This window comes from Equus asinus, chromosome 19, assembly GCF_041296235.1.
Source record: "Equus asinus isolate D_3611 breed Donkey chromosome 19, EquAss-T2T_v2, whole genome shotgun sequence".
In the NCBI taxonomy this organism is placed as follows: Eukaryota; Metazoa; Chordata; class Mammalia; order Perissodactyla; family Equidae; genus Equus; species Equus asinus.
In genome coordinates, this window is record NC_091808.1 from 5,584,613 (window position 1) to 5,605,869 (window position 21,257).

At 50.7% G+C, this 21,257-nt stretch overlaps 1 protein-coding gene across 14 annotated transcripts in view; it reads right to left on the reverse strand.

The window, feature by feature from the left end:
- Positions 1-1,179: 1,179 nt before the first annotated feature.
- AGAP1 (ArfGAP with GTPase domain, ankyrin repeat and PH domain 1) overlaps positions 1,180-21,257 on the reverse strand; it is a 559,975-nt gene continuing 539,897 nt past the window's right edge. For all 14 annotated transcript variants that reach the window (XM_044751550.2, XM_044751551.2, XM_070489343.1 and 11 more), the window contains 2 exons: positions 6,335-6,590; positions 1,180-3,488 (listed from right to left, as the gene is read on the reverse strand). In XM_044751550.2, the coding sequence (XP_044607485.1) occupies positions 3,285-3,488; positions 6,335-6,590 (460 nt within the window). In that variant the 3' untranslated portion in view covers positions 1,180-3,284. The remainder of the gene's footprint in view (positions 3,489-6,334; positions 6,591-21,257) is intronic.

The window sequence follows — 21,257 nt, forward strand, 5'->3', positions numbered from 1 at the left end:
TCTGCGCCCTATAGCCCAGTGGTCAGCAAGCACCTTGTTGTCCTCACCTGCTTTCTGGGATAATTACACCCAGTGTGCACTTCCTGGGAGACAGGAAGCTGCACCTATTTGTGGGACCAAAGACTCACGAATATGGCACTTGCTCCCCATCGAGGTGCTCACTTCCTGGGAAGGATTAGACAGATGGGGCCGGGATTCCGCCTGGGGCTCTGGGCTTGGTCAACCATCTGCCCGCCCCAGGACCTGAGGTTCGCTTCTTCAGGGTCAGAATCAAGCCTTCCTTCCCTGCAGGGTTTTCGTGGCCGCAGAAGGGATCCAGTGAAGTCTGGGATCCGTCCAGCTCACTCTTGCAGCTACACCGTGTGTGACTGCCTGCTTGCGTACCTTCCCCGGGGGATGGTTTCTCATCAAGGGGAAATCTTAATTCTCAGTTGAAAAGCTTATGTGGATTCTGCAGTGGTGGCTTCCCATGTCGCTGTCACTTCACAGAACTTACATGGGAATAAACAATGAAAACTCGACCCCTCCCCAAACCGGTGATTTCTAACCCTGGCCCAGGGTCTGCCTTCTCCCACTGTTGGTGTTAATAAGGCTTTAAGGGGGAATGAGAGTGTTGCCATCTAGTTTGACACTGAAATAAAGATTAGCCACCACTCACCTTTATTTTAAAAGAAAACCCTTGAAACCCAGCCCCTGCCTTTCTTCTGTTGCCAAAACTCCAGCTCAAGAAAGCAGACGGTCTCCTGGAGCCGATCAGCATCACTAAAAATAGCCGAAGCAGGGGTCGAGTTTTCTAAGGAGGAATCCATGGCGTGCCCGGGCTGGAGGGAGGGGAGGGCAGAAACCCATCTAGTGCTCAGGTCGTGAAAGGCTTAGTGAAAAAAGAAGTCAGTTGGGAAAATATTATAAACACATACAATAATATGTACACATATACATCCCAAGAGAAGCCGTACAGGGAATTCCGTTTCTTTTGAAAAGAAGGCTTCACTATGATAAAGCATTCCTATAGTGGGAATTAACTACAATGAAATAATTTAAGAATCTCCTTTATACTATATCTGCGTTCACTATGGCAAGTCTATGCTACAGGCTGTGCGGAAGGTATAGCTGGATTAGAACAGTAATGCGCTCTTCAAAAATAGGCAGTGCCATTTTCCTTTTCTTTCTATTCACATTTAAAATAACTACACAGTGATAAAACACAATTAAAAATCGGGTGGAGGGCGTACGGACCACAGACTCATGGCTCCTGCACCTGTTCCTTCCCACGTTCCACTGAGCTGAATTAAGGTTAGAAATGTCCATGAGACACTGACCCACATATAAATTCTGCGTAAAGCTTTATTTTTTTTTCCCTACCTAATTTTTCTTTTTTTAAAAAGTTGAAGAAGAGGAAAAACTCTTACAAAATAGAAGGTTTATCATATGAGAGCACGGGGTTTCCCCAGAGGCTGCCAGGCGAATGTGGCCCTGTGTTCCTGTAGCTACGTCAGGCTGGTGTCGTCCCTCAGGGAGACAAGCCTGTCCCCCGCCTACTGCCAGAGGGCTGGAGGCTGAGTCTTTTCTTTTTAACCTCAGGTGTCATGATTTGGGTTACTATGTTTGGCCACCACGGTGAGGATGGGTGAAGTCTGAGGCAGCCTGAGACCAGGATGACAGCAAATCAGGTGATGGACTGAAGCGGAAGGCCTGGCCACTTAGGAAAAGTCTTCCGGATGCTCATGAGCCACAGAACGGTGGGAGCACGGGGGTCTGGTATTCAGACAATTACCCCCTCCCCTGCCATAGCCCCTTCCTCTGGGTTGGCAAAAGCAGTGTCCGATCTAGATCCGTCCCTTTGCTATCGAGGAATGACCTGCTTCTTTCCCCTCTCTCATCTGCTTCAGTGTCTTTTCTTTTTTTTCTTTTTCGATTTTAATAAGCAAATTGTACCACGATCTTATTCTGCTATGTTCCTTTTTAAAAGCTGTAGATCACATTAATGGAAGTGTTTACTGCTGGGAATCTTTCCCATGTACAATGATCTGTAACCCTCTTCTCTCAACTAGTTGCATATTATTAGTTCATATCCAGTTCAATTTATAAATTAACAGAGGTGCCATTTGTCTGTACAAAAATCAATGCATATTTATGAACTTCTTTTATTCAAATAGATTTTCACACATCTTATCTAAAGACACAATACAGAAGCCTGTGTGACTTGGGCAACATGGCCCAGGAGTGACTAGGACCCAAGACATCCACCTTGGCCAAAGGACATAAAATCTCTCTCGTGTTCAGGAAAAAAAAATAGCCTTCTGTGCACGGACTTAGTTTACGAGAAGCACTCGCCAGGTTATTATTAGCTGAATTCGTGATTTCCTTTTGAATTTCGGAGTGACTCTTATTTATTTTTTCCCCCATTTGTTTTTGCACCAAGGAGAACGCAGTCCGATAATACTCAGCGACTGATTTCTTCTCTTTGGACTGAAAAATTAAACAGATACTAAATTATGACAGTGAATTTAGAAAGGAGGGCTCCAAGGGCTGGAAAGAACATGTCTGGGATAATCGGATGCTTCTAAGAGTATTGCAATCACATCACGGCAATCATCGGAGCGTGCGGCGTAGCTACCGCCTTGGCTAATATGCTTTCTTCTCGGTGATGACTAATCACGTCCTATTAAACAGCGGTAATGCTGGAAGAACTCAACTATACAAGTGTAATGAAGCCAGTATTCTCCCTGGACAGATTAGCTCCAACTGATTTGACACATACCATCATAGGGGCTTCAAACCTGACAAACTCTGCTTGCTTCTGATTTATGCCGTCAAGCTCCTCGGAGAAGAGATGAAACCCAAGCGTTCCGTTTGGTAGAGGTGAAATGTACTGATGGGTTTAACTGCCAGTTAAGGAGAGGTACCCCCTCTCCCCACGCCTTGCCTACCCTCCCCCCCGCCCCCCCGCTCGTCCCATCCCTTGTGCCGTGCTCTGTCTACGGGCCACGGGGAGGAGGGTCCCGCGCCGCCGTGTGCTATCGTCAACCCACTCGGGCCCGCCGGTCGCTCCTGTTTGTCGATCGGAGGGGTGGTTTATGGAAAGGAATCGAATCTGCAGCCTCCTCGCCTCCTCTTCGCCCCCTGAGGACTGTCCAGGTTTGGTGATTTTGCTCGGGGTGGGGCGGGTGGCAGGTGGCCACCAGGAAGACCGAGGGGACGCGACGGGACTCACGTGTTGTAACATCCGGGGGAGGGCGCTGGAGGCTGTGGCCGGCCCGGGCGTGGCGGGGCAGGCGGGCCCCTCAGATGATGGTGGGCACCCGGCCACTGCTGTTGTTTCGGTTATTATTCTTCCTGGACAGGTTGGGGGTGGCCATGAGCACGAAGCGCTCATCCGGGCAGCCGTACTGCAGCAGGACGTCGATGCACTCCTGGCTGGAGGCCTGCCGCGCGTAGGCCAGCGCCGTGTTCCCGTGGGCGTCGCGGGCCATGACATCCACCCCGTACTGCGGAGGCAACAGAGCCCACGTTAGCATCACGGGGGTGGAAGGCACGGCTGCCAGGGGGGCGACAGAAGGAGGGGACAGCCTCTTTCTTCAACCTCTGTGCGCAGCCTGTGCACAGATAGGTACCCGCTGGGGACGGGCTGCAGATGACCCAGGTAGGGAGACCGAAGGTCACGTGTAGGTGGCACAACGTGGCCCTGCGGTGTATTCTTTTAAGGAAAGGATGAGCTTTTTGCAACTAAAAGCCCCTCCTCTGTGCAAGAGAAAAGGACCAATGAGAACCCAAGTTTTGCTATTTCTATTTTGACTTTCCAAATGTGAAAACAAAAAATACTCACTTTTTTGATCTCAGAGGCAATTCATTTTCATTGTAGGAAATACACAGGTAATGATATAAGCACACCAAGAGAAAAAGTCACTTATAATCTCGCTCTTCAGAGATAACCTTGGTTAATAGTTCAGTGTATTTCCTTCTAATGGTTTTTCTTTGAATCTAAACGCCTATATGTGTCATTGAGATAAAACATACAAATAATTTGCACCCCCTTTTTTTTTAGTGAGGAAGATTGGCCCTGAGGTAACATCTGTTGCTAATCTTCCTCTTTTTTAAAATTTTTCCTCCCCAAAGCCCCAGTACATAGTTGCATATCCTAGTTGTAACTCCTTCTAGTTCTTCTATGTGGGATGCCGCCACAGCATGGCTTGATGAGCAGTGTATAGGTCCACGCCCAGCATCCAAACTGGCGAACCCTGGGCCGCCAAAGCGGAGCACAGAAACTTAACCATTACGCCACTGGGCTGGCCCTACTTTTTTTCTTTTACTGAGCATTGTACTCTGATCAGCTTGTCACATCATTAAAAATTATTCAAAAACATGACATGTAATAGCCATATACTATTCCTCCATGTAAACATAATTCAGTTACTCTGTCCTCAGTTGTTGCATATAGTGTTTAAAAATAGTTACTGGGGGTGCCAGCCTGTTGCTGTAGTGGTTAAATTCACACACTCCACTTTGGTGGCCCGGGGTTTGCAGGTTCGGATCCTGGGCGCAGAGCTAGCACCACTCATCAAGCCGTGCTGTGATGGCATCCCACATACAAAACAGAGGAAGACGGGCACCCACGTTAGCTCAGCGACAATCTTCCTCAAGCAAAAAGAAGAAGACTGGCAACAGACGTTAGCTCTGAGCCAATCTTCCTCACACGCAACACAAAAATTCCCACTGGTATAAACAGTGCCACAGGATGCTGATGGACAGCCTCACATTGAATCTTTCTCAGGAGCTCTGATTATTAGGGTGATGACTAGAAGGGGAAATCCTAGGTTAAATTACACAAACATTTTTTAAGCTTCTTGCTCTGGGAAAAGGGTGGATTGACTTCCACTTCCACCACGATGGACGGGAGTCTCACCACTCTCTTGTCAGCAGGGAGCCGCACCATCAGAGGAACTCTTGGCTGATTTGAGACGGAAAGATGGCATGTAATTTTCTTATGGACTGAACTGTGTCCCCCCAAATTCACATGATTGAAGTCCTAACCCCCAGGACTTTGGAACATGCCCATATTTGGATCCGGGGCCTTTAAAAAGGTAATTAAGGTTAAATGAGGTCATACAGGTACAGCTCTGATCCAACAGGACTGTGTCCTTTTAAGAAGGGGAATGCCTGGGCACCGAGGAGAGGCCACATGAGGTCACAGTGAGAAGACGGCCGTCTTACAAGCCAAGCAGGGAGGCCTCAGGAGAAGCCGACCTTGCCCTCACCTTCATCTTGGACATCTGGCCTCTGGAACTGTGGGAAGTAAGCATCTGTGGCTCGAGCTGCCCCGTGTGTGGATTGTGTTAGGGCGGCCTGAGCTGACTCAGACACAAGTGTTAAAGCGAAGCTGGACGGTTGAATGATTTTGGTACCCATGCATCTAATTCTCCCATGATACCCATCACAAAAGTCAGATGCTGGCATCATGCTCAGCTGTGTTCGACAGACGCATCCCTGCCCTGGGGGTGGAGACAGAAGAGCCTCAGGGGGTGACCCACCTCTAGGCAGTGTCCCGCTCCTGGTGAGCAGACACCTCCCCTCCCTACCCAGGAACCCTCTCGGGGGACCCTTTGCTGGGGACCCGCCATGGCAGAAGACCCCAAAGGTGTGCAGGCAGCCCCGTGTGGGGTGTGTGGGCTTCTCAGGAGCAGCTCCTGGCCCACGCGGGCGGGGCCTCCCTTTACAATCCCTTTCTTCCTTTCTTCTCCCCATTCGAGCTGCACGACAGATGCTTCAATAGAAATTTAAAACATAATCTTCCCAGCAGAAATTCCTCAGAATGGTCCAGAAGAAGCCCTTTGACAAACTCCTAGCAGATTAAAGCTCCAAGCTGTGGGTCTAGGATTTTTGGGTTACATGAATGAAAAAAGCAAAAATTTGGTAACGGGAAAACTATATAAACTATTCATCTCCACACTCTCCCTATACCCCCCAAAAAAGATGATGGGAGTTTTCTGTAAAAGGATCAAGAGAGACACCACCAGCCATGCTTGACCCAGGGGGTAATGGAAAAGACGAACTTTGCAGAAACTCTAGCAGATGCTATGCAAACGGACCACTGGCTCCACCTAAGGAGAGCATGCCACACGGACTTCATGCCTCCCTTTATCAGACCTTCTAGAGGTGACTTCACACAGGCGAGTCCAAAAGGCAGGGCCTCCCCTCTGAGCTCCTGAACTCCCTACTCATGACGGCTTCCCATTTTCAGGTTAGTAAGGAGAGCCTTCCGCCAGAAAGATGCCCGAGCAGCAGCACAGAGCGCCCACAGGGACTCCATCCTCCGCCGGGCACCTGGGTGACCTACCCAGATTAGGAGCTGGGCCAGGACCACGTTCCCCTTCCGGCAGGCCAGGTGCAGCGCCGTGCGGCCGTCGCCCTCCCCGCAGGTCTCGTTCACCTCGTCCCGGGAGCCATGCGCCAGCAGCAGGATGACGGCCCGCAGGTCCTCGTCAGCGGTGGCTCGCAGCAGGTGCTGGCCCAGGGACAGCTCCGTGCACGGCAGCGGGGCCAGGAAGAGCTTCTGCTCGTACTTGGCCCGGATCCACCGCTCCTTCTCTTCCCTGCAAGAGCCACCAGACAGTGCGGTCACAATCAGGCAGGACAACCAAGGGACAAGCTCTCTGTCCCGGAACCCACAGCACCGAGGGGGCAGGAGACAAGTGTCTTTGCTAAGAATAAGGAAGCCCCCTGGGAAAGGTTTATCTATGGTTCACAAAGTGGGGTCCCCTACCAGCAGCATCAGCACCGCCTGGGAACCTGTTAGAACACAGATTTTCAGGCCCCCCCAAGTCTCCCTAAGTCTGAACCCCTGTGTTTTAACGAGCCCTGCAGGGAATTCTGATGCCCTAAGGTGTGAGGACCAAGGACGCCCACAGCCTTGAGCTCTCATCTGATTTCCTTTGCTTTTGTGCAGAAGCGGTGGCCTGGAGGAACGTCCCTGCTCCCTGGGATGCGGCCCAATGCAGGACAACGCCACAGGCCCAGAGGTCTTTTCTACTGTAAGCAGTGACAACTGAGTCAGGATTAAACGACATTCCGCTGGAGTTGTGGGGTCAAGAGAGCTGCTGGGCTCCCCCTACCTGGGCACGACCTCTGTTCTCAGCTCTTAACCCACCTGCCCCAGAGGGGGTGTGTGTGAGCTCCCCGGGGTCTCTAAATGCTTCCAGTTGAAGAAAACATTGCTATAGACCCACATGTGAAAGGGCAGAGGCTCCGATGGGGAGGTTCAGAAAAGACATACAAACTAAACTCAGTTGCCCTGCGCATTGCTTTCATCTCTCAAGACACTTGGGAAAGGCTGAAGTGGAGAATGTCAAGAATTCCTTGGGGCCGACCCTGTGGCTGAGTGGTTGGGTTCACGAGCTCTGCTTTGGCAGCCCAGGGTTTTGCTGGTTCGGATCCTGGGCGCGGACATGGCACTGCTCACGAGGCCATGCTGAGGAGGCGTCCCACATGCCACAACTAGAGGGACCCACAGCTGAAAATACACAACTATGTACCGGGGGGCTTTGGGGAGGAAAAGGAAAAATAAAATCTTTCTTTTTTTAAAAAAAGAATTCCTTAAATGACAAGGAACGGCTGGGTTTTCTAGGAAAGTGTCCTACGGCCCAGCCTAGGATACAGGCAGGTGGCCCCCTGATGCCAGAGCTGAGGCAGGGGTGTGGAGGAGAGGACAGAGGTGGGGAGGGGAGGGTGGTGGCCTCAGGCATGCAGAGAGCGAGGATGATGGCAGCTGGTGTCCCCTCCCCCAATGGCACAACCCGTTGAGAATGAGCTTCCTGAGCTGGGTGGGTATGATCACAGACTCCTTCCCCCCCCCCCCCCCCCCCCCCCCCCCCGAGGTCTGATGGGGAGAGGAAGCTGCCTGTGACATCTGGAGGGAGGGCTGAGAAAAAAGAGGAGGGGGCAGGAAGGGAAGAGGAGCTAAAAAAAAAAAGCAAGCAAGGTGTGTTTGTATTGACCCAAAGGAAAGGACCCCAGGAATCTACGTCTCACTGCGGCTACTGATGGTGGATTTTGGTTTTGGTTTCTCAAAAAAAGGGCACAAGAGATACCGAAACCAACTCAGCCATGCTCAAGACTGCAGCACTGCTGGGAAAAAAAAAGGGCCAAAAAAAAAAAAAAGCAAAAGGCGGAAGTGAGATTTCACAAGTAGTTCCTGAATTGGAAGACTCAGGAGAACAGAGTGGGGAGGAGAGCTCTGTTAAGCCGGACAGATGCTTTCTGATGAGGACGACGACGAAAGAAGAAAGGAGAGCCCCACAGATAAGAGGTGACTGTAATTACCCACCAAGACGTAGAGAACACACTGATTCACAATTGCCTTCCCCTAAAATTCGGCATTTTCTCCGGGAGCATCGTCAGGGTACATAGCTACGACTGCACAGAGAAATCCCGCAGGGCCCCCGGGACACTCTAGAAAGAAAACTCATTACCAGGGATGGTTTTTCTTCTCGAGGACAGGAAAAAAGGCCTCGTTGACACCTTTTACCCGTGTTTACATTGCGGCCAGTGATCCAGTGTCGGGTGAGCCCTAATCTGTTTTTAAATACTTAGGCAAACAAATTCTTCCAGGAGTAAATCTGGATTAGTTTTGCTTCACTTCCTGGTCCGTGTGAGTGACCCCAGGGTGACCCCCGACCCTTTTCATTCGGAGATTTCCAGGACAAACACTTGGCTACAGCTGAGAACCCCCAGCAGCACCCACAAATGCGGCGCAGCTCGGAGGCAGCCCGCACGCTGTCCCCACTTGGGCCGAAACACAAGCAGAAAAGTGCCACCGCATCTCGGAAACCCCGGGGAGGGCGAGGGATGATCCCCAATGCACCGTGTTTTTTGGGTTACTTAAAAACCTTATTTCAAAAGTATTAACCACATCCTGATGCATTTCACAAAAACACCAAAGAGAAAGAGCACAACGTGAATTAAATGCAAAGGGACAATGCTGAAGGCTACATCTGATTTTCAAATCGCAATCACTAACTCTCGTCTTTTGGCAGGCGTTAAGATCAGAACTGTGATGTTCTGCTCTGGCTGATTTTAACACTCATTGCCAAACCATCCAGGGAAAAACCGAAGAACCAAATGCAGAAACGATAGTCCTAACAGCCATTATTCCATTTTCTTTTTAATATTTGAATATCCGGGCCAAAGAATGAGGACGAGCCCCCAGCTTCCGGACCGTCTCCCGGTGTCAGTGGGTTCTCATGGGGACGTGGGGGTGACTTTCTGTCCTCGGCTCTGTCACGCCACGAACGAGCGTATCGGAATGCACTGAAATCGACACGCATCTGAATGATTATTCTGTTAAAACTGTTCTTCACTTTTAAAAATCAGTGTTGTTTACGGGCTGGCCCCCGTGGCCAAGTGGTTAAGTTCGCGCACTCTGCTGCAGGTGGCCCAGTGTTTCATTGGTTCGAATCCTGGGCGCGGACATAGCACTGCTCATCAGACCACGCTGAGGCAGCGTCCCACATGCCACAACTAGAAGGACCCGCAACGAAGAATATACAACTATGTACCAGGGGGCTTTGGGGAGAAAAATGAAAAAAAATAAAATCTTAAAAAAAAAAAAAAATCAGTGTTGTTTACAATACACGATAAAGGCAGGTCCAGGTTTTGTGGCTGAAATGCATACTATTTTGGGAGCCTTCCTGAAGAGAAGACTCAACATTACATATACATTAGGAACAGGGCCACGGAGAGGGTTCACGCAAAGCCTAGGCTTTGCTGGTTTCACAGCGCACCCCCCTGTGATACCACAGGAGTGGGAGCAGGGTGACCATTATTGATAAGGACTTTGGAACCTCCAACAACTCAAACACAGGATCAGGCCCGATGCTCTGAACCGTCCCTGAGGAATACTGCAAGGAGACAAAACAAAGTGGCCTTCTCGGTGGGTTCTGCCCCTCCCAGCTCCACGTCCACGTGGCCCCTCCCTCCACCAAGGACGCCCCAGTGTGGCTTTTAGTATCTGAGGGATCAAAGCGCCTCACCAAAACTTCTTGTGCTATTTAAACACAAGCTTTCAATGCCGGCCTCTGGGACGTGCAGGACTGCAACGCTTCCGTGTGTTCAGACACCAGGAGGAGACCAGAAAGCTAAGGGAGGCCGCTGGGCTTGTAGCCTGGGTCAGGCTTTCTTTTTAGCACTGAAATCCAGCTAGTAGGCACAAAGGACTCAGACGTGCACATCTGGGTGTTCTGGGTGCTAATTCAGCAACTCCCACTCATGCGTAAACATTTATTATTATTTAGAGACCATCTCCTATGGTGGTTGCCCCCCTGACAAATTAGGGGAAAGCTTAATTCTGTGTGCTTTCTGCAGTGGCCAAAGGGAGGGACGAGAGAACTGATGTTGGACCAAAGGCCGCAGTTCTGGGCATTAGAGAGACTGGGGTTTGTGTGCCCGCTTCGTTCTTCTTAGTGGAGCAGACTTTTGCGACTGCAGTTAACCCCTTGGACTCTTCTCTCCTCATCTGTAAAATGGGCACAGTGACGTCTACAGCAGGCAAGGTGGTTTTGGGATTTGGGGTCACGTGTCTGGAGGATGTGCCGGCCCCCGCGGTCACTCCACAAATGGCAGCTCCTGGTGTTGTTATGATTGAAGAGAATAACGTATCTAAGGCTTCAGATTGCTATCAGGCATGTAAGAGCTCAGCCGTGGGGGTGGGTGTGTGTGACAAGAGGCGCTGGTGGCACGAGGGTGGGGGCTGAATGCCTGCTGGGTGCTTTAGGTTTCTGACTCCCGCCTGTCTGTAGATAAGAACTTCACATGGTCAATGCGCTCGGCAGGGTGAGGTGGGGACCCTGAGCCGGGGGTCTTGACAAACCTATCGGCGTCTTGTGAACCCCCTCTCCCAAGGTACAGAGGGGCCCAAGACGCTGGGATGAGGGGGGCTCAGCTGGTTTAAACAACGTCATGGCTGTCAGGCTCTTCAGGGCCAAAACTGGTCGGCCCCTGCCCACAGCTTTGACATGTTCAAAGTCTTCCTAAATGTTGTGGACTGAACTGCACCCCCCCTCTAAAGTTCCCATGTTGAAGGCCTAACCCTCAACGTCACTGTATTTGGAGGCAGAGCCTGTAGGAGGTAATTAAGGTTCAATGAGGCCATAAGGGTGGGGCCCTAATCTGAAGGGACAGGGTCCTTATAAGAAGAGAGGGACACCAGAGCTCACTGTCGGTCACCATGTGCACACAGAGAAAAGGCCGTGAGACTATCCAGGGAGTGGGCACCACGTGCAAGCCAGGAAGACGCTCAAGAGAAACCAACCCTGCTGTCACCTTGACCTCGGACTCTCAGCCTCCAGAACTGTGAGAAAATAGGCGTCCTTTAAGCCACCCAGTCCATGGCATTTTATTACGGCAGATCGAGCCGACTAAGACACTGGACAATGACATTCTCCCTCGTTCTCATTTGGCTTCTGTGCCAACCGTTAACACGTGAAAGATGGACACTCGGACAATGATTCCCTTTCTGCGAGAAGCTTCTGTCTAAAACCGTTTGCCCCAAGAAATCACGAGGCCAAAGCACAAACACTCTAATCGTTACTCTGATGTCCCAATCTTACTTCTGGGACCCCTGGCTGGTCTCAGCCAAGCCTTTCATTTTCCCCACAGAAGGCCAGTTCAAGAGCAGTGTGGCCCGCAGTAGCTCACCTCGCCTCATTCCAGCTCCCTGGAGGCCCGCGGCTCACAGCCTCCGTTAGCTAATGAGCTAAAAAATGAATTATTGGCGCGGCCGGCCGTCAGCAGAAAGCAGGAGGCCCGGCTCCTCACTGAGCCCCGTGCTGACACACCTTTAAATAAATCAACCGCACGGGAGCGGGGAAAATGAGAGTGGGCAACTCAGGGGAAGACAGACACTGACCCGGTCCCCAAAGGAAAAAGATACAATCGAAGGTGCAGAAGCAGCAAATATTTTCTCTTCTTCTTGCCCTCCATGCCTCCCTGGGCCCTGCCCAGGATGCCACCTGATGTGTGAGCCACAGGCCAGCACAGGATTTGGGGGTCAGAGGGCAGGCGGGGCCCAGGTCGAGGGAGCCGTGCGTCCACTGAGTCTTAGGGGGTCTGCCCGGCTCAGATGTGCTCTGGTCCTGCAGCCTGACAGACGAGGTCTTGCCACACTTGACCTTGAGGGGTGTTGACAGGGCCAAGGCTCCAAGTGCTCCCCCACCCCCCAAAGATGATGCCTGGGACATCCCACCAGCAACCCACAGATTTAGTGCCTGCCAAATGGAACCCGCTGCCAGCACCAGTAAACACACCTGGACCTGCAGATGAAGCACCATCTCTAAGCCACAGGAGCACTTCCTGGGACGATGCTGAGGGCTTTACTGACAATTCCTGGTAACCTCGGCTCTTAAAGGGACCCGGAGCACATTACACGTCTTTACAAACGAGCCACATATCAAATGCTGAGCAAAATACACGCGTGATGACAGACTTGTGGCCATATTTTTGGAAATTGTGACAAAAAGGAAAGGCTTCATGAAAAAAAAAGAAGGGTCAATTTGGTTCCAAGTTTCAGAAGAGGGTTTGGAATAGACAGACACAATTTTTCCTTTTTTGAAACAGGGCGGCTGGACTATAAGACCGGGGGAATCCTGCACCGTCCAGGCGGGACGGGGCTAAGGATGGAAGAAGAACCAGCTGGGGCATCGGAGCGAGGGTCCCAGATTGGCCCCGGTCTTCAAGATGGGCCGCGGCGGAAGCTTGGCGGGGCCGCAGCTCTGCTGTCTGGAGAAGGATGGCAGCTGAGCTCCCTCCTCCTGCGCGAGGACAACTGAAAAGAGCAGGAGAGCTTCCCGGCCGTGTGTGCCTGAGGTGAGCGAGCGTGGACTCCAGTCCTGTCCCACTCAGTGCAGCACCGAGGACTCCCAGGGCCTGTGGGTACAAACCATGGGATGCAGACGGCGAGGACGGCTAACTCAGCCCCGGACAGGATCAAGGTCAGAGTCGAGAACAGAAGATGGAGACGGGGCGGGACCGAGGACGCAAACGCACATTTATGTCTGCCAAAGAAAATGGGAAGGTCAGGGCCGCGGGGAAGGAGAGGTTTGTTCCAGCCTCGCTGGCAGGACCCGGGGATGGGGCCCACCCACGTGTGGGGGCTGCCCTGGGCTCTGTCTAGGGTCACGGGCTCCAGTCCTGGGCGGAGGGCCACTGTGCCGGGTGCTGGAAGACCCTGCAGTGCTTGGCTCTAGGGGACACGTGAAGGTCGCTGAGGAGCCAGAGAAGATCCGGGATGGAGGCGTCCGGAAGCCAAGAATGCCACCAGGGCCACGCCAGCCAGGTGACAACGTTGCTGATTACAATGACAAAGACAGCACCTAACTGTGAGGGTTTGTCTGTCCAAGGTAACTGCAGGGGGGTCCTGGGAAGGGTTGGCCGTCCCCAGCACCTCACGCTGCCCAGTATGGAAGTCGGCCCCTTCTTGTCCGAGTGCGGGGAGGCTTGAAGCAGGAGGCCTTCCTCACGTGAACTGATTAGGATGCTGCCCTCAACAAAGTCTGCTGCTTCATAACAAACTTTAAGCCTTTCTCGTCATTTCTCCGCTTTCATTTACAATTCTGCATGAGCCAAATGATGGGCTTTGTGTAATCAATCCACGGACATGTGTTCATACACAAGTAAAGAGTCACTATTAAGGGGCTAGCCTGGTGGTGTAGTGATTAAGTTTGTGTGCTCTGCTTTGGCAGCCTGGGGTTCGTGGGTTTTGGATCCTGGGTGTGGACCTACACAGTACACATCAAGCCATGCTGTGGTGGCATCCCATATGCAAAAAGTAGAGCAAGACTGGCACAGATGTTAATTCAGGGCCAATCTTCCTCAGCAAAAAAAAAAAAAAAAAAAAAAAAAGAAAGAAAGAAAAAAAGAAGCTGGACTCTGGGCTGGCCCAATGGCGTGGTGGTTAGCTTCATGTGCTCTGCTTTAGTGGTCCAGGGTTTGTGGACCTACACACTGCTCATCAAGCCATGCTATGGTGGCATCCCACATACAAAAGAGAGGAAGATGGGCACACATGTTAGCTCAGGGACAATCTTCCTCAAGCAAAAAGAGAAGATTGGCAACAGATATTAGTTCAGGGACAATCTTCCTCACCAAAAAAAAAAAAAAAAAAAAAAGCAGGACTGTGGTGCACAGACTAGGAGAATCATCAATGGCATGATAGCTAATGTTTACTAAGTACTTATGTTGTCTCAGCCGTTGGGCTGAGCCTTTTGTAAATTCTCTGGTTTGATTCTGACGACACCTGGTGAGGTAGGTCCTGCTAACACCCCCATTTTACAAGGAGGAAGGTGAGCCACAGGGAGGTGAAGAAGTCGCCCCAGGTCTCCCACCTCTGACGGCTGAGCAGCAGACCCCGGGGGTCACTGCCTGAGCTTTTCCTCCAGGCTCTGCTGTCCCCCACCCCCCACTGAATAAGGAAACTTGATTCCACCCACGTAGCCATCACCTGGGCCGTGAGATTCCAGCCGTGCCTGCAGCAGCACGCTGCCCACGCTCTCTCCTTGGCCATCTTGAGCCCTGATTCCTCTCTCTGGCGAAGGGTTAGGTGTGAGTCACTTCAGAGAGAGAATCCAGAGCTGGGCCATCCTGTGGGGCAGCACGAGCCACACACTGGTGTATACGCTCAAATTAATTAAATGAACAAAAATTCAGATCCTCTGGACACATCTCACACACGGGGCAGGCGGCTGCGGTCTTGGTCAGTGTGGATGGCCCAGAACATCTCCATCACACGGATCTAGAACATTTCCATCGCTGCAGAGGACAGCACCAAGGTAGAAAACCCATCCTTCTTTCCCTCCCATGTTTTTCCTTACCCAAATTTTTTGAGAATAAACATAAGTGCAGAACAAAGAGAAAGGAAATCACAAATGGGGCAGAAAAACCGAGTGGAAAGGAAAACAGTTTAGACAGCTGTCCTCAAGACAGAAATGCCGGGACATGCGGTGCCCTGGGTGCTGAGGCTCCCCAGGGAGCCGGGTCCCAGAGAGAACCTTGGTCACTGCTGGTGGCAATGGCTGTCCGTGAGCACTGCCGATCCTTGTGGTCAGTGAGGTGCAAAGTGCAGGCAAGTCTCAAAGACCCTTGGGGACCCGGGTGGCTTTCTGGGAGAGATGATGCTGTGCCCTTTCTCCGTGCCCTGTGCCGTTGAGGGCTACGGGGGTGCAGTCACACGTAACCGCCATCACAGCCGCATTTTGGGTCTGGCAGAGAAGGTTCAACAGGCTGCCAAGGGGTCGTGAGGTTAATGGGTTGGATTCCCAGAAAAGACAGTTTTTAACAAATATCCACAGAGCTTCTGATTGGCTTTCGAAGCCACCACTGTCTTCTCGTGCTCCAGGAGAGGAGTCATTAGGAGCACAGACACCGAGCGGTGACCGGATGCCCCACCGGGTCTCCTCAGCGGCCATCATGGAGGCAGGACCGATGACATTTTAGGGTGGCAGGAGGAACAGTCCTGTGTTGATTTTGGCCTCAGCCTTCCTTCCAATCTCCAAAAAGGAGGCTTGAACTGGACGCTTTTATACAACACTGAGCAATAACAGCCTTTCTCGAAAGCCCCCTCCGTGTCAAGTCTAATGTGTTCATTTTTACGGGAACCCCTCCCCCCAGATGTGAAAAGGCCAAGAACTTTTTCTGGTGCCTGTCACTTGTCACATTATTCCCTTCCAAAACATCTTTTTTGTTCCCTTCACGGGGTGGGAGAGGGTTTTTCAACACTGATTTTAGGGCAGATTCTGTAGCAAAGTATATCGGGGCAGAGGAACATCCTTGGGGGTGAGGAGGAGAAACCGGAGGAGACCCGTATGGTTTTACACGCAGACCAAGAGCGGAGGAAGGACAGAGGAAGGGGGAAGAAAGGGCTAGCTAGCAGCAAGGAATGTCCAAAGTGTTGCTTTCCAAAGCAAAACAGGAAGTGGGAGGGGAGGCATGGAAGAGGGGGCTGGAACAATATGTTAGGAAAACAGGGGGGCTTCCTCCCTCTGCAGGGGGAGACCCGGGCCCACCGCGAGCCGCGCCTGGAGCAGTTGGCTGCCCCTGGCCCGCATACCTTTGCCCCCGGCTGCGTTGCTAGGGGGCAGGTTGCGGGGGGCCAACAAAGACCGATGGGTATTTATTCCTTAATTACTGAAAGCTTTTAAGAAACCGGCCACTGTAAATCCCGCATGCAGAGAGCAGGAGGCAACGGACAAGGATTTATGCTCATGGGGCAAAGACCAAATAAATATCCCGCTTGACTTCTGATCAATATTATGAGTGTTTTTGCCAACCCCGGAGGGTGTTTTATGAGCTCGGAAGAACAGAGCAGGATCATTATTAATTAAATAAAGCCAACCGTATTGGGCTTATTACTTCTATGAGTCGTAGTTAAGTCTGGCACAGGAGGGCGAGATGCGCTGCTCAGGTGCACGCCCTGGCACACGGGCTCAGCCCTGTGTCATCCCAGAGGGCACCGGACGAGACGCCCATCCCCATGAGCAGAGCGTGGTCTTCTTATACCTGAGTCTGAGGTCCAGGTTGTCACCAGCACTGGGCACCTGCCAACACCTGTTGGTTCAGAACCTGACCAGGGTGCACAGAAACATACCCCAGGATCCAAGCAACAACGTAAATATATCACCATCTAAAGTTTCGAGGCAACCTATGGAGATTTTACTCTGAAACCTCCAACCTGGGATAAAGGAGGTGTCAGGCGGGTCCCTGGCTTGCGCCGGCCTGGGAGTGAAGAAACTTCAGGCCAATGAATAAGCAAAACCAGCTCCAACCCGACAAGCTGTCAGGTGCCTCCAGCGTGCCAGGCGTTCACAAAGCTGCAGGCTCACAGCGAGAATGGACCCAGGCCTCTCTGGGAGGCCATGCTGGCCCTGGGGCCCCAGGCAAAGTGCCCACCCTCTCCTGGGCCTTGGTGTCCCCTCTGGAGAGGCTGGGTGATTTAAGGGCCTGCCAACTCTGAAGCTCCAGGCCCCAGAGGGACTTCCACTTGGGAGGTAGTTGTCAATGATGGAACAGAAGGCACTCACTGCCCCATGAGCACTGGAGAGCCCCACACTGGTGGGCCCGAGGTCCACTCGGGCCTTCCTCTCACTGGGTCTACTCAAAGGCGTGCCTAGGCTGAACTTTCCATTTGGACAAAATAAATCTATAAAATGCATCACACTCCAGGGCAGCCCCCTACTCACAGTTTTTAACCAACTGTTCGGGACCCCGCATGCTCTCACCGCCACAGGAAGAGGCAGCCACGCGGCCTCTCCTGGTCCGAGTCTCCAGGCCAGACCTTGATGGGTCCTCCTGATCTATTCCTGCCTGACCCGCAGACGCCATCCTCCTGCCACCAGCATGGGGACAAAGGAAGGTGGACTCACTTCCCCAGCACGTGGCCCCCACAAGAGGCTCACCCTTCGGCCTGCTGAGTGACCTGAACTGCCTTCTCAGGCTCCATTCATGGGAAATTAACCCCAGAGTGCAAGGACCTGCCGATGTTTGTTTATTCTCCAGTCCCTGGAATCACAGCTTAGCCCCAGGGCCCACCCGTCTCAAACCTTTACCTGCCCATTTAGGAGGCTGCCAGATGAGAAAGGGTGGGTTTGGGTCAAGGGGGAGGCAGGGCCTGGGGGGCTGTGTCTTCCAGGAGCAATGGACAGAGCTGGGGACAGTTAATGGGGGGGCCAGGAGGCCGGGGGCAGGGGGCAGGTGAGGGTGGAAGGTTGAGAGGAGGCAGACGGGGGGGTGCTGAGAGCAAAATCTAGCCCTTAAGAAAATCATTTCTGAAAACATGTTATATGATTAGAGAAAGGCAAAACATCCAGATTGTTCCTGAAGCAGCCGAGATGTTTTTATTTTCAATATTTCCTCTTATTTTCTAATCTATTGTAAACAACACAATGAAACACGGGAAGTTAACAGGAAAGATCACTTTAGTTACCCCACCTCGACTCATGAACTTTCTTAGCGTCTCTGTGCTCCCTTCTTGTCATTTTCCACTCGCACTCATGTTTTATCTTTGGAATTTCTGCGCTGACGCCTTTATTATTCTGCACAAAGCTAGTTTGACAAATTAAGTTTGTGAATTAATTTGCAAACTGAGTGTGTGTTTTCACATAGCAATCGTAGCCAAGCTACAGTGGCCACGTGCACACACTGGATGTTTCTGCTCTTGCACGTGAGAAAAAAATGCCAGCAACTATTTTCAAGCATAAATCCCGATAAATCTGTGCCAAGTGAGAGGGAGCCTGAGCCAGTCGAGTGAGGCGGTCTTGGATTCTGCGTAATGTGGCATGAAACGGGATGCTCCTCGGCAGCGCTCGAGGCAGCCCTGGTGGTAGGACCCCCATCACAGCGAATTAAGTTCACCATAACAGTGGCTGATGGGAACAGCTTTGCAACATATCGCATCATAAACAGATAAGGGAAGAGAAATGGCCCTTTTCCTCCGCTCAGAATACTGTAAAATAGATATAAGCCTTTGCCGGACGTGCACCAGTGCCCTTTAAACACCAGGGAGTGGAAACTCCACAGCTCTTCCTCAACGAAAAATCGAGGGAGAAGATGGAGTGATCACAGAGGGCCAAGCATGACCTGGTGGCTCCTCAAAGACCTGTTGGCTAAGTGGTCATTAAACATGGAGAGAGAGAGACGGCTGCGGGTTATAGGATGGCGACACATTTGGAAAGTGATGGAGAGCTCTGAGTAGATCTCTAGTAAAAACTGCCAAGTGGCTTTAAGAACTACAGTCCTTGGAAATATTGTCTTTTTAAAGACAGAAGACTATTGACTTTGAACAATATGAAGAGTCTTCTTAACGCAGTTTTCCCTTTAATTTTGGCGTGGGGAAGAGGGGAATGGAATAGCCCCATGGTTCCTCAACAGCTAAACAAACAAAACAATAACAACAACAATGAAACAGATTTTAAAAGGGGAAGAGCATTCCAGAGGGTATGCAAATGGAAAAGGCATTTAAGATGAACTTGCTTGTGAACTTTTTTCAAAATATGAAAACGTAGAAACATGCTAAAAGACACTCTAACTGGATTGGTGGTCACCTTGACTGGCACTCACCTTCTTTACAATGGGGATGGCCTGCTGGCGACTATTTGCACCAGCCAAGATGAATTCCACTCTAATGTAAAGACAACTGGAAATTTATTAAAGACTAGATACCCCTTTCAGAGAAAACCCAACAAACGAATAATAGCTGTTTGTTCTTTCTCAACTAATCTCAAACGTTAGAAATAGTAGACTCAAGTGTGCCTCTCCACCAGCTACTATTGTTTTAAAGTTTGGTCATGGAGTAGAGGAACTGATCTTGAGAATAATTCATCATGAGTATACACATGACTTTTCTAGAGCAAGGAAAGCATCGTTCTTTAACAAGCTAAAGTTAACTTCTTTCATTAAAATCACCAAACCTCTATCTAACTAATGGGGTCAGGAGGCAGAAACTGGTGATGTGTTATTTTCCACAACTGACACAGGGTTTAGTTTGCCCAATGTCACGGTCTTTGCTAACACAACATTAAAGTTCTGTTTGGCTTTTTCCTGGAGAGGGAATCCTAGAGCACCGGCACAGAGAAGACCTCAGTGAGGACTTCTTCATGAGGATGCAACCTCTGCAGCTGTGCAGGTCCCCACGCTCAGAAGAGGCTCACGCTTGGTTTAAAGTGCTACTGTGGCCGTCTTCAAATTCCCAATAATTACTGAACAAGGGCCCCACATTCTGATTCTTCACTGGGCCCCACAAGTTCTCCAGCTGGTCCTGGGTAGGCCAGTTGCTTTCAAGTATCACTTGGCGGCAAAGCTATGGCCAGTCTGCTGATAAATGGCAAAATGGAAACCACGCAGTGAGGTTTTCATAAAGCTAAATTTAGGAATTTGCAGGGCGGTTCTTTTTCTGATGTTATGTCCTTCCTGTCTTCTGGATGCTAAAATGTCCTTTTATGAAGTGCTGGTGACAGTAAATGATTTATTTAATGTCCTTAACTCGACAAAGCTATGAATTAGCCACCCTCTGTCTATCTCCCACTGGGAAGCCCCATCCACTCAGCCCCTCCCTGCAGAGGGCCTTGCCCAGGGTGGCACTGCCTGCTGCTCCAGCAGGAGACCAGAGCAGGTCCTTCCTCCCCATCCTCATGCATTAGGATGTGAGGGTCTTTCAAACAGGAATTTCTTTTTTTCCTTTTTTTTTTTTGAGGAAGATCAGCCCTGAGCTAACATCTGCCACCAATCCTCCTCTTTTTGCTGAGGAAGAATGGCCCTGAGCTAACATCCATGCCCATCTTCCTCTACTTTATATGTATATACTTTATATATACTTTATACCATAGCATGGCTTGCCAAGTGGTGCCATGTCCACACCCGGGATCCGAACCAGTGAACCCCGGGCCAATGAAGTAGAACAGGTGAACTTACCTGCTGCGCCACCAGGCCAGCCCCTCAAACAGGCTTTTTGAAAAAAGGATTTTATCGAGACAGCCATCACTTGCTATTTAAATGCGTCAAAAATCTAGAATTTGGGAAAACAGTATGGTGGTTCCTCAAAAAATTACGCACAGAATTACTGTATGATCCAGCAATCCCACTTCTGGGTACACAGCCAGAAGAACTGAAAGCAGGATATTGAAGAGAGATGTGGACAGCCACGTTCATAGCAGCATTATTCACAAGAGCCAAACGTGGAAGCAACCCAAGTGTCCACGAACAGAGGAATGGATAAACACAAGGTGGTCCATCCATACGATGAAATACTATTCAGCCTTAAAACGGAATGAAAATCTGACACCTGCTACAACATTGATGAACCTTGAGGACATTATGCCAAGTGAAATAAGCCAGTCACAGAAACACAAATATTAGATGATTCCTCTTACACAAGGTACCTGGAGTAGTCAAATTCATAGGGACAGAAAGTAGAACAGTGGATGCCAGGGACTAAGGGGGAGTGAAGGGGGAGTTAGTGTTTAATGGGCAGAGTTTCAGTTTGGGACGATAAAAAAGTTCTGGTGATGATGGTAGTGACAGCACACTTAATGTCACTGAATTGAACACTTAAAATGGATCACAAAGTAAACTTTACGTTATGGATATTGCACCACGATTGAAAAAAGTCCAGGGTCTGAGTGCTCTCTTGTTCCCTGACACAGACACCACCGAGTGATTCTCTGAAGTTGAGTGCTTGCGTCTTGATGGCCCATACTATTCTACTCAAGAAACCTGAGATT